General features: G+C 32.4%; 1 protein-coding gene across 6 annotated transcripts in view; it reads right to left on the reverse strand.

The window, feature by feature from the left end:
- The window catches only part of ERBB4 (erb-b2 receptor tyrosine kinase 4), a 1,053,313-nt gene that overhangs the window by 213,718 nt on the left and 826,292 nt on the right, over positions 1 to 13,303 (reverse strand). For all 6 annotated transcript variants that reach the window (XM_020288223.2, XM_020288220.2, XM_020288224.2 and 3 more), the window contains 3 exons: positions 8,258 to 8,390; positions 3,780 to 3,902; positions 1,163 to 1,261 (listed from right to left, as the gene is read on the reverse strand). In XM_020288223.2, the coding sequence (XP_020143812.1) occupies positions 1,163 to 1,261; positions 3,780 to 3,902; positions 8,258 to 8,390 (355 nt within the window). The remainder of the gene's footprint in view (positions 1 to 1,162; positions 1,262 to 3,779; positions 3,903 to 8,257; positions 8,391 to 13,303) is intronic.

Genomic DNA, 13,303 nt, shown 5'->3' on the forward strand with positions numbered 1-13,303 from the left:
TAGAACTCTCTTATCATTCTACAGTTGGAGTTTTTTTTTTTTTTTAACTTGTAACGTCTTATCTTCTGAATTTGAAATGAAAAAAATAAATTACAAGGAGTAATTATCTGACTTAGGTAGGTTTCTAATTTAAATTTAGCAGAGACTGATTTATTATAGAAAGTAATATTGATTGATATTTTCAACCAAGTGGATCATAACCATAATATAATAAAACAGCATAATTAATTTTTCAAATCATCGTTATTATTCCCAAAATGTGGTTTGGCATAGTAGTTAAACACATAGCCCTTGAAAGCATGGGCTTGCCTGCAGGCCAAATCTGGCCTACAGCTTGTTTATGTAAATAAAAAGTTTTGTTGGAACACAGTCACACCCACTGGCATTTTGTTTTGCTTCAATTGCCTATGGCTGCTTTCACCAAAAATGGCAGAGCTGAATAGTTGCCAAAGAGAACACATAACATGCACAACCTGACTATTCTTTGGCTCTTAAAAAGAAGTCCCTCCTCAAGCCTGGTTGCCTGAACTCAAAGCCTAGACCTGCCATTTCCTAACTTTGTGACCTTGAATTAACCCTGAGTCAATCCTAGGCTCCTGGATTGTCATATCTGAGAATTAAGTGAGTTATTATTTGTGAATTATTTATAACAGTGCTTGGTGCTTAGTTAATACTTTCCAAATATTAGTGACTTCTTATTATCGCCACATAGTCCTTCTAATACTATTCATTGCAACTAATTTGAAGAAATACATTAATATCTGGTTATTGAATACAATTGGTTATTTTTGGTTACTAAATATATTTCCAGTTCGATTTACATAGTGCATTCACTAGAAGGCTATTTGGCTATATTCAACAATAAAATATAGAAACATTTTATGTCTAATTCAACATAAAATATAATTCACCTTGAGGATTGTAAATATCTTCAAATTCTAAATTCAAGTGCTAATGAACTATCTACGCAGATAGTTGTGAACCAGAGGTAATCTAAAAAGTATAATATAATGTGAAGTGGTCTTAGAAATTTCTTTAATTATAAGATTATACCATTTCCATAGAAAAAACTTTGTAAGTTATATAATCTTTTTTTTTTAATTCTCAAAGCAGATTATTTGATAATGCATAAAAATGTGATTGCCTGGGCATCCATACTTACATCCATGAACTCCACATTGGCCTTGGGACCAGTTGTCTCATTAAGAATCTTAATAGCCACAGGAATCTTCACCGTTTCTCCTTCAGGTACCCAAATGCCCTTTGAGGGAAAAAGTTCACATTATATTTGACTTCTCAAATATTAACTTCTTAAAAAATAATTTAGAAGTCATATGTTCTTTCATTCAATCAACAAACATTTATTTAGCACCTGTTATATGTTATATCATTCTGCAACTTTATTATCTGCTTTCATTATCTGAAGATGAATGACATATATATGATACATATATATATTTTCTGCTTTTAAGGTATTTATACCATTATTAATTTTAACTTTTATGCATGAAAAAGGCTTTGAATAGTGAATAAATGATTGAAATAGAATAGCATAACAACATCTGATTTGGATGAGGTCAACTTTTCAAGACTTTGAGAAGGTTGTTTCATTTTTTGAACTCCAGTTGTCTCATTTGTAATTTAGTAATTTAGTAGATTGGGCTAAGTAATGTTAGAGATCTGTTTCAGCTTGCATATTTTCTAAATATTCTACAAAACAAAAAAGAAATATAAAAAGCATATTCTCATGATCCTCAACCTCAGATTGATTTATGAATTAATTCAACAGTACTTATTTGAGAGTTAATTTTCAAAGGGAATGGGTAGAGGGTATTAATTTGTCTATATTATTAAAAAGCATGTGTGTATATGTGAAGGATTTTATTATCTCTGAAGAAGTATAAAATATTTATATTGGCCATTGCTAATTCTCTCTTCTTTTCAAAATACAATATCTGAATGAGATCTATGCCCTGGGAAAGTAAGTTGGTAGAGTTTATGTAAGGTACAACATTAAGCTAAATAACAGCATTTCTGGGTAAACTTAATTCAAAGATTTGAATGGGGACAATGATTTGTATAAGACATACAAGGATCAACAGATCATACAAGAATATTTTTTAAGAGACATATTGTTCCAAATGAACACAAAAGCAAATATGAGGTCAAGAGAAGAAAAATATCTCAAATTTTAATTTATTAGCACTGACCTCTAAAAAGACTTTTTGTAAGAGTTTTAACATTAAAATAGGAGGAAGAAAAAATAGTCTGATATTCCTGAACAGAATATCTCCATTTCCTGTCTTTCTTAATATCAGCTGGTTGTAGCCATATAAAAAGGTAAAAATGTTTTTTCACTTTGAACTTCTATGCTGAAACATATGTATTTGTGTTACCCAAAGTTGTAATAATAGGAGGAGACCTGAACACAAGAATTGTTCAGAAGTACAATAATAATACAGAAAATAAAAGACTTTAACCTTTAGAAAGTGAATTTATGGTTGTGTTCTTCATGGTAATAGTAAATAGGGAAATGTATCTGTCAAATGCAAAATAATATTCTTATATATAATTTTAAAAAATTAAAGTAGAAATAGGAAAAAAGAAGCCCAAGACCAACAGGCTACATTTTCGAACTGATGGCATTTGGGGCAAAGAACAGGCTTACTATTTATTACTCAATTAAATAGCTGTAGGGAGGTTACTTTATAAAGATATAGAATCAATATTAAAGTATTTCTCAAGTATACTTATAAAATAAAATATAAATTCAATGTGAACTAATTTGTACTGCTTTTTAAAATAAGTATTGTCATTATTTTTTATGCCTGACCAGATAAAAATTCAACTATGCTGATACCCATGATATTGGTTCCAATCTTTAATGCTTAAACACAACACATTTCTACTTAGGAGGAAAAAAATCCACAAATAATTGGTTAAGCCAATTTACATTTCTATGGTCAGTAATAATACTTTATAGTTTAAGACAATATGTCCTTATAACAACTGATATAGTGATTGAAACTTAGGGTCAGCCATATACATGCCAGGCATAAAATGCAAACAAATTTATGAAACTGCCAATAACATTTATTATAAGTAATTTCAATAAAGGTGAAACACTCATGGACAACAAATAACTACTCTTTTTAAAACATTTATATATTTAATTTAATTTAATTATTATTTTTTTTTTTGACAGAGTATCATTCTGTCATGTGGGCTAGAGTACAGTAGCTTCAGCCTAGTTCATAGCAACCTCAATCTCCTGGGCTCAGGCCAGCCTCCTGCCTCAGCCTCTCAAGTAGCTGAGACTGCAGGCGTGTGCTACCACACCTGGCTAATTTTTTCTATTTTTAGTAGAGATGGGGTCTTGTTCCTTGCAAGGGACTATGGCGCATTGCCCAGGCATGCCTGGGATTTCATGGAGTACTATGTAGGGGTAATGAAAAAGGGTTGGAGCTGGCTATTTTGGATGATGATAACTTGCCAAGGGAAAAAGGATATTAAAAGGGGCTCAGGAGAGGGCATTGAGAGAAAGAAGCTTTGTATCAGTGTTTCCTGTCTTTCTCTCAATAAATCCATGCCAGCTTGTTCAATAAAAATTAATGAATTCATTTGTGCAGCCACTTCTCTATACTTCTATAGATCTTCCTCTCTGAATATTATTAATAAAAGGAAATTAGGTTGGCTAAAGTAATAACTCTGGTTATTATGTTTTTAAAGTCTGAAACAACACTTAAATTAACTGACAGTGTGTGTTGTTTTTTACTTACTTTATAAACAGTTCCAAAAGCACCCGAGCCAAGGACTTTTACCCTCTTGAGCTCGGTTTCTTTCAAAATACGAAGTTGAGCTTGATTGGGTGCTGTGCCACTGGGAGTTAAGGGTTCTACCAACTGCAAAGTAAAAAGGATAAGGTTATACAACTTTCAATCCATCAACCAGTCCTTCTCTCTCTCTAGTTCTCTTTCTTATACATGCAAAAAACACACAAATACACTTTTCTTTGACAAACAATACTTTTGTAATATGCGCAGACACAACATTCATGTATTCCTTTAGACTCTATCCTTTCTCTTGCCCTGCTCTTTGCCAGGGCAAATACAAGTAACAAATGCGTGCCTACCTTGATGTATCCTAACATAGGAGATTTGATACATTAGGAAAAAAAGGAAATGCTGCCTTCTTAGAGCTTAAAAGTCTATCTGGTAAGTCAGGACAAACACATCAGAAGAGAGGGAAGAAAAATTAGCACAATGCCGATACCCCAGGCCCACGTTGCTAAAATTTTTGTGTATGTGTGAGTTACCTGAAGTTCTTGTTAAATGCAGGTCCTGGTTCAGTAGGTCTGGAGTAGGCTTGAAATTTTGCCTACTTGAAATTCACAGAACTCCAGGTGATGCCTATGGTGGTCCTTAAACATGCTTTAAGTATCAAGGCCAGAGTGTACTTGTTAGGTTAAAAATTCTAAAAGTCTACGATTTGATTCTAGATCATAAATGAATGCTATTAAAAGCAAGGAATAAAAGATCCACTGGGAAATGAGACTCACTGGTTTTGGCTTCCCAGAGGAGGTACACACTTGAAGATCAGTCTTGAGATAATGAAAAGGGGTAGACCCTGGGTGGGCACTGCTACAGTGAAGAGCAGTCTGGGCACAGCAGAGGGGAATGGAAGAAGACACATAGGTAATGTGGCAGGGAGTGGGGCAGGTCTGCAGGATGAGTTCAGGGTGGAAAACGCCAGGTCATGAGATGGGCTGGGTGTGGCCAAAGAAGTAAAATTAAGCTGATAGTTTTCGATGTTATAGTTGAAATATGAATTCAGCTAGAGAGGATGAATGAGGTAGGGGAAAGGTATTTGAATATGTGCCAATTATTTTCATATATGAGAAATACACATTAAGAGAGACTCTGGGCACCAAAAAGCCTCTATCCTAGGTTAAAATTTCAGGTTTTTATCTATATGTGAGAAAAAAGCAAATGAGAGAAATAAGAGGTTTTTTTCCCCTTTTTTTAAAGTTAAATAAAGGAACTAAATTTTACACATAGACACATATCCTGTTCTTTTTTTTTTTTTCCAGCCTAAAGAAATAATTAAAGGCTACTCCTACTCAAATGCTCTTGAAATTATCATAGTATTTCAAGACACCTCTTCACCTCTTTACAAAATGGAGCTCACTGTGGCTCTCCAGGGTGGGTGTTAATATCATGCGTCTGTGAATATAACAGCCCCCTTAGTGGAACAGTCTTACCTGAAGGTAAGGGTAGCTCTAGTGAGAATTTTAGGAAGAGTGTGATAAAAATGACCAACAAACAGGCTATTTGCTAACAGTTTAACAACTAATTGCTTCTAATTTCGTTTTTAAATGTATATTGTAAAAAATGGTAAATTTGATAAGATGTAACTAAGTTCATGTCACATAAAAAACTCAGAAAGAATCACTAAATTATTTGTTAAATCTAAAAATGAATCTATAGCAGAAACCCCTTTGACGTAGACTCTACTGTACAGGAGTTTTTGGTAGATTTTGATACATGCACTGTGTGTATAATGAGTAACTTTTGTGAAATATTTTTAAATATCACACAGTCATATAAAATCATATAAAAGTCATATAAAATCACAAGCAAAATTGGGGAGGGGGCTTCAGCACTTTGGGCTACATATACTTAAAATATATATATATATATATATATATATATATATATATATATATGTCTTGGCATATACCATGTAATAAGTAATTTCAGATTTTGAAAACTTCTGAGACTTAGTTTCCTGCAATTTTCTCAGGTATCATTTAAAACATTTCTACAAACACATTTTTTCAAGGAATTTTAATATTATACCCTTAAACGAAGCATAGTATCATTTTGCCAGCAGGGATATGGTGGAAAGAGAATTGAGTTTAAACTTGGAGGTTTGTATGCCAGTGCTGCCACTCACAGGTTTAGAAAGCACCTCCCCTCCCCTAGCCTCTTATTTCCCATCTGTGAAATAGGTATAACAATAATTACCTTAGATTATCATTAAATGAGGAAATAAGATGACATTGGAATGCTGCCTGGTATATTATAGGCACTGAATTTGTCACTCTTGAAGGAATAGGATGATGTCTAATCCATACATTTTTGAATCATTGCATCTACCAAAGCATCAAGCTTACAGTGAATCTCAGTGCATTTCAGTCAGTGCGTGTTGGAAAATTTAACATAAGAAAGACAATTTAGAGCAGAATGATTTGGGGAAATTGCATCAACTTTAGGTGCATCCCAACATTATATCAAGATTCAATAAGTTCTTCACCTCTGATGCAAATTCCTAGCAGTATTTACGGATTTAAATTGATCCTCTTAAAAATTCCTTTTCTATTTAGATGATGGCATAAAATCATATTTATTTTTACTGAGAGAAATGGCTTTCTATGATTATCTAACATCCAAATGTAAAATAATTTACTCCTAAGCAATAATTTTCTACAAAAATAGAAGCTGCTTATAAAACCAATTAGTATGCTATTTATTCATTAAGGAAATGACAATTTGAAGGAAATTCTTATAAAGCACCAAATTAAAAAAACTAAAACAAAGGAATACAACTCTTTTCCTAGTAATGAGTCTTCCCTGCAAGTGATTAAAAGACAGAATTTCTCTTCCATTTATTTAGTCACCTGATGTCCACTGTTGTTCCAAATCTTCAATTCTTCTCCAACTCTAGTTTATAATAATTCACTTTTCAGAATTCTCCCACTGACTGCCCCAAGCTGGCCATAAGGAAGAATTCTACCTGCCTCCAGTGTCATTGTTAAGTTGAAAATATGCACAGCGCATGTGTTGTGCCCAAACTTTCATTCTCATGTTCAAGGTTGAAAGTGATGAAATTAATATTCTATAGGCATGCAGCTAAAGTATTATTACTAGATTGTCCCATGTGTAATTGACTACCTTTTTTTTTTTTGTTTGAACATGTCTGTTGATGAGACAGCTCATCCTTAATTTCAGATAACTCCAATCCTTAGAAAGTATTTTCTAAGGAAAATACCTTTAAGTAGCTATCAAGTAGTTTCCTGAAAACTCCACATGATGCTTCTATCTAGGTTTAACTTCTGGAGCAGGCGTCCTCACACTAGGGCCCACAGGCCATATGCGGGTGTTTTTGCCCATTTGTTTTTTTACTTCAAAATAAGATACGTGCAGTGTGCATAGGAATTTGTTCATAGTTTTTTTTTAAACTATAGTCCAGCCCTCTAATGGTCTGAGGGACAGTGAACTGGCTCCCTGTTTAAAAAGTTTGAGGACCCCTGTTCTGGAGGGAAAAAGGTAGAATGTATTTTATTATCAGTGTACAAAGTTCATGAGTGAAATGAATATTCCCATTCCTGTTAGTGTTCAGAGGGAAAGTCAGCTTGTCACACTGACAATGAGAAAGAAAACAAACAAACCCAGGGTAGACTTAGTCTCAGAAAAGAATTTGATCTGAATTGCTCAGATAGGCAAGAATGTTTGTATCAGGAGAGAGGTACAAGTTAAGAAGGATCTAGAAATGCATAGTGTCTGTAAATGTTCCCTGTACAATGAAAAACTAAAACTATCAGCTTTCATGCTAGAGAATTCAGTGTAGCAATATAAAAGAAATTATAATCATTTAGGAGTAATTAACATATTCACAATAACCACCATACATAATATTAAATGAATCTCATGAATTGTGTTGTAAGGTCTGTGTGATTACAACACTAAGCTTTATCCTATAAGCTTGGTCTTTCACTGCTGGTATAATGAGATTATTGGCTACTGATTTAATGATCCTAGGTAAAGCATATATTACTTGCCTATCTGATTATCTTTTGAACCAGAAAAATTGTCTCTCTTTCTGATGTTTTCCTAGTTCTGTAACTGAGATATCTTCTACTCAGATATTTTCTAGTTCTGCTGCTTTGAGATATCCTCCATCCGAAGCTTGCTAATGGGAACTCCCCTACACACACACACAAAGAAGCAGGTCTGCTTTTCCTCCAGTACAATAATTTTCTTGACCCCCGCCATTTATCTACTTGAAGCCATGAAACTGTCTTGACTGCTTTTACTTTATAATACGATTTTTCATCAGCTTGGTCTAATGTACTATAAATAAAATCCTCACTGGGAAATTGAACAGAATTTTACTTGGATTAAAAAACTCAATATCATCTAAACCTAAACCTAATGAAAATCTCTCAACCCATGAAAAGCAGAAATAAACATCTCACCTCTGTTTCCAGGAATCTTCTCAAAGCTCTTTTCTTTTTGATGCTCTTTCTTCTAACATAAACTGCAAATGTCAGACCCACAATGACCAGGATGAAGAGACCACCAATGACTCCAGCTGCGATCAGTGGAGTTCTGCCAAACAGAACGAAAGAAAAAAGTATGAAGAGAGAGAAGACACAGAAAGTGGAAACAGCAGTTGTAGAAGACATTATCCACATTTTACAAGTCTAGTCATTTGGATGAAATGCAAATAAAATGGCATTGGGGATCTACCAAAATCTTTCTCATAGTAAAAACTGTAGGTTTTGTTCTTTTCTTTTCTCTTTTTGAAATAATAAACCATGCATGTTCAACAAGTCTTTGAGGATGAGCAGCCACAACATGCCATTTGATGAATAATGTAAAGCTCAGTAACAGAATGAAGAACATATGCCAAAATGTTGGTGTGGAATCATTTAAAATTTTACTATCATCTATGAATAAATGGAAAATACATTTTAATAACATTGCCATGGTTTATAATTTTATTTTCAGTGTTTTCTCTAAAGTGGACTTTTACAACAGTGGCACTATTGACATTTTGGGCTAGATACTAGTTTGTTGTGGAAGACTGTCCTGTGCATTTTAGGATGTATAGCAGCATCCCGGCCTCCATCCACTAGATGCCAGCAGCACCCCCATCCTCTAGTCATTGTGATATCTTCAGGCATTGTCAAAGGTCTATCAACATCACCTCCAGTGAAGAACCACTGCTCCAAAGTAAAAATGGGTGGTCTGGACGCATATGAACCCCACACTTCTAGAGTAGAGGGTAACAACGAGAGAGTGGTTATTGCCAAAAGTGCTATTTGAAACTCTGATCCAAGAGCAACTCTGGTAGAATAAAGGAAAGGAGAAAGATAAAGGGTCAGACAGGTTAAAGTGTTCACAGAGATGATGACAGGAGTATTATAATCAAAAGTGTATTCTAAGCATCGTATTCTCATAAAAGAGGTCTGCATATTAAGTAAGACATAGCAAGATGTAAACAGTACCAAATAGGAATTAGCAAGAGATCGATTGGAGATTTTTATTCTGAAAATGCTTTTCTAATGTATTTTTAGCAATGATATAATTTTGAAACTTATCATTTCTTATTGTTTTCTAAGATAAATATTTTCTTGCTTGAACAGTAATATTTGTGGTTTTTAATTTTCTTGTTCTAGAGTAGAGCAGTATCTATAAGGTTTCAGTGGTCAGAGTTCTGAAATATATTAATTTCATTTGCCATAGCAAATAACCTGAAGTGAAGCACACAAGTGTTACCTAACAAATATTTGACCATGAAGCCATGATGGATATCAAAATTAAAAAAGAATTCCCTGTATGATCAGACTGTCCATAATGAAGCACTTTATAGCTTATAGTTCTATTTTTAGAAAAATCTATTCTATACACTACATTCTTATAGAAAAAAATATTTTCTTTGCAAAATAAAGTTTTGCTCAAAGATAGGTCAGAAATAATGATAGTAGATGACCGTAAATAAAATCTTGAAATGTTAAAGAGCTCTTGAAAAACGTCTGTGTAATTTCTACTATAAATGAAGTCATGTCTTTTAAAGATTATGACTGCTATATTGTCATATAAAACCGCAGAAAAACCTAAAAGCGTAGTTCATCCAAAAGGTTGTTTCCTGACAGCTCAAAGCACTATAGCATACTGAAATGTTGCTATAATTCAACTAGATTTTTCTAAATGGGATTTCCTAAGGATATAAAAGTCTATACTGAGAAAATTAAACTATAGTATGGACACAAACTCATCATTGTGATAGGTTTTCATTTGTGTAAGATTATATTTTTGAGCATTCCAGTTAAATATGTATTTCAGAAAATATTTCAGGTTTTCACTCCAAGGCATAATTTTTAGCTGAAATACCAAATATATCCATGAAAAATCACTAGTATAGAAAGGATTGTATTTTTGTTTCCTCTGCCCAATTTTTTATTACAAAGAATTTATGTATAATTGACAGTAGTGTCCAATATTTTGTAAACTGTACATTTAGACCAAACTCTAAACTTTCTCTGCTTATTTATTTTTCAAAAGAATAGATGATATATATTTATGAAAATGTGTCAATGTAAATGAAAAGAAATGCTCTATTTTAGTTTGTGTTTGTTTGCTTATTTATTTTATTTTTTTAAGAACAAACTTCTCATAGGACAAAACAAGACATCTTTTCATCTTATTTCAAGGAAGATCAATTGCCACATCATTACTATTAATACTTCAGCTGGCTTTAGCAGTCAAAATATAATATTCAAAAACTCACTAGACAGTAATTTCTGTTTTACTGGTTAGCATTTACTTTAAATATTTTCCCACAGCAATTCCTTTGGTTGATTTGCATTACTTTATTTTTTCTTCGATTACACTCTGCAGGAATGTTAGAGGTACAACCAGAAAAAAATAAAGAACTACAATTTCTTTGCCTAGAAATCATATTTTATCCCTGGTGGTCTAGTGGTTAAAAAACAAAATAAATCATACATTAATGTTTTGCTAGACATTTTTAGAGGCCAAATTCTTCATAATCTCACAGAATGTACTTTTGAAAAAGAAATCCTTAACCACAAAGAAGCAACCAGTGAAATCGAGAAACAGGAACATTCTATAAGTGAATGTCATGAAAAAAAGGTACTGTTGTAGACTAAGAAGACTTAATAGACATAATGACTAGATGTGAAATGCAACCCTGGATTGGATCCTGGTTTGGACAAATCAGCTAGAAGAGTCTTTTTTGGGGGATACCTGGAGAAATGTAAATATGAATTAGGTAGTGGATGAGATGAAAATTTGCTGCCACAGGAAGACATACACCATAAACTGAAAAGATTGGGTTACAAAAGAGTAGGATCACAATAGGGGAAAATGTATTCATATGTACCTATAGATATATAGATCTGGAATAATATAAAATAAGACACAAAATAGTAGTTGTCTGAGTGGTATGAACACGGTGCTCTTATTTTTTATTTTTACTAATGTATATTTTCTTATTTTTATATTGTATTGATATTTCTTTTGAAATAAAAGTTATTAAATTTAAGAAAAATATAGAAAAAAATCATTGTCTAAAAGTTTAGTTTTGTTAATGGTCTTGTTTTCTTTTTTCTTGAATGTTTATTTTGCATTTTTTCAATTAAGATTTCATTTCGTTATTCCCTGTCCACTTTTGCATTCTAAGTGCTTCTGCATATTTTTTCTATTCATTATAGTTTAATGTGTCTTAGACATTTAATTACCATCATGTTTCTTATAATTAATATTACATTCCATAAAACAAAGGTAATCTGAAAAGTTAATACTATTTACACATTTCCTACTCCTCCCAATTTTGATAATTCCCAGATATTTGTAGGTGTAGGATAGAAGTCTATTTTTTTTTTCCTGAGAGTTAATGCTTAACTCTTTATGAAGACCCTTTGGATAAAGAGGATATGACTACCTAAGTTGCTTCTTTAATTTGTTGTGTCTCTCTCCTATGTCTAATGTTGGCTATTGCCAACTGGGCTGTTTATGAATGCTTGTGAATCAGAGGAACCTCTAAGAAGCTCAGATATGACACTATTGAGATCAGAAGAGCCAAACACTGAGAGACCATAAATACTCTGTAATCCCTCATCTGTAGCTAGTGTTTGTTGATTGGTTTGTCTTTTTGGCTGTTGTTTAAACTTATTCAGGTCCCCTAAATATAAATTTCAAGTGCCAGATCCAAGCTTAAACTGAAACGATGTGATCAATAAGCTTATATTATTCTATGATTTGGAAATAGTATAATGAAATGGATATTCCCCCTCCCTCTACTCAAGAAACTAATATCATAGGAATTCTGAATCACAAATGAAATTTGCTTATTTACTTAAAAGCATATGATTTTATTTTCATAATTTCATTTAGAAATTCAGAGATGACACAATATATTATATTTTATTGTCTTGAATACAATTGGCTCATAAAAGGGCAGGATCTTCCAAAACTATACTGCTCATATAAAAAGATACATCCTTATCATCTATGGCTATATTTGAACCCTGCTATTCCTCTCCCTGGAAAATATAATATGTGAAAGGATACATGAAACCTTATTTTTTTAAACATCCAAATATTTTCCTTTATTGATCTGTTTCCTTTCTGATATCAGATCACAAAAAATGTGGTAAGTTAATATACTTTATGATTAAAACTCAAATGTTTCTAAGAATTATTTTTTATACTCTTTCCATTTAATGATAAGGGCTGGCTATCCTTTTAAAAGGAACAGAGGTATTTTCTTTAAAATTGGTAAAACTAGTCTTTTGACCAATATAGTCATTGCAAAGAATGCTATGAGGTTTTTTTATACGTAACACAAGTTCATCGCAAAATAAAAGGTTTATTAAGTTTATAATATAGTTTTACTATTCTTCATTTTTTTTAGAATACAGGATAATTTTTAATTAAAGATAAAAGAAACAACTTGTAGTCCTATAATACATTAATGGTATGATTTGCAATTAATAGTATTGACTTTAAATCAGAGAGTTTCACTTTTATAAATTAAACTAAGTAATTTGAAGTCAGGTCTTCAGGATTTGTTGGATCAGACATAGAGCTGCTTTACTGCTTATTTATGAGCACTAAAGGTTAAACTGAAATTTTTCATGTGTGTGTATGTGTGTGTGTGTATGTTTTAATGTTCACAGGAGGTAAAAACAAACAAAAACAATAGGCTAGTGAGATGAATATAACAGGGCTTTTTTTGTATAATAAACTTTGCAAGTCTCAAAAAATGTTAAAATAGTGTCCCTAACATTATAGTGGTATACTGTGGCAGAAAGACACTTTTGAGTTAGATCAATCTAAGTTTTAATTACTTGTCTGCCTCTAACTAGTTGTAAGTTTTGTGCACCTACCAAATAACTCAGCTAAAAAACACATAAATACATTCTTCACCTAAGCTTATAAAAAATAAACTCAGTAGGAAACTATATAGTCTTTTACATTCATGATATATGAAG

Source organism: Microcebus murinus, chromosome 8, assembly GCF_040939455.1.
Source record: "Microcebus murinus isolate Inina chromosome 8, M.murinus_Inina_mat1.0, whole genome shotgun sequence".
Taxonomy (NCBI): domain Eukaryota; kingdom Metazoa; phylum Chordata; class Mammalia; order Primates; family Cheirogaleidae; genus Microcebus; species Microcebus murinus.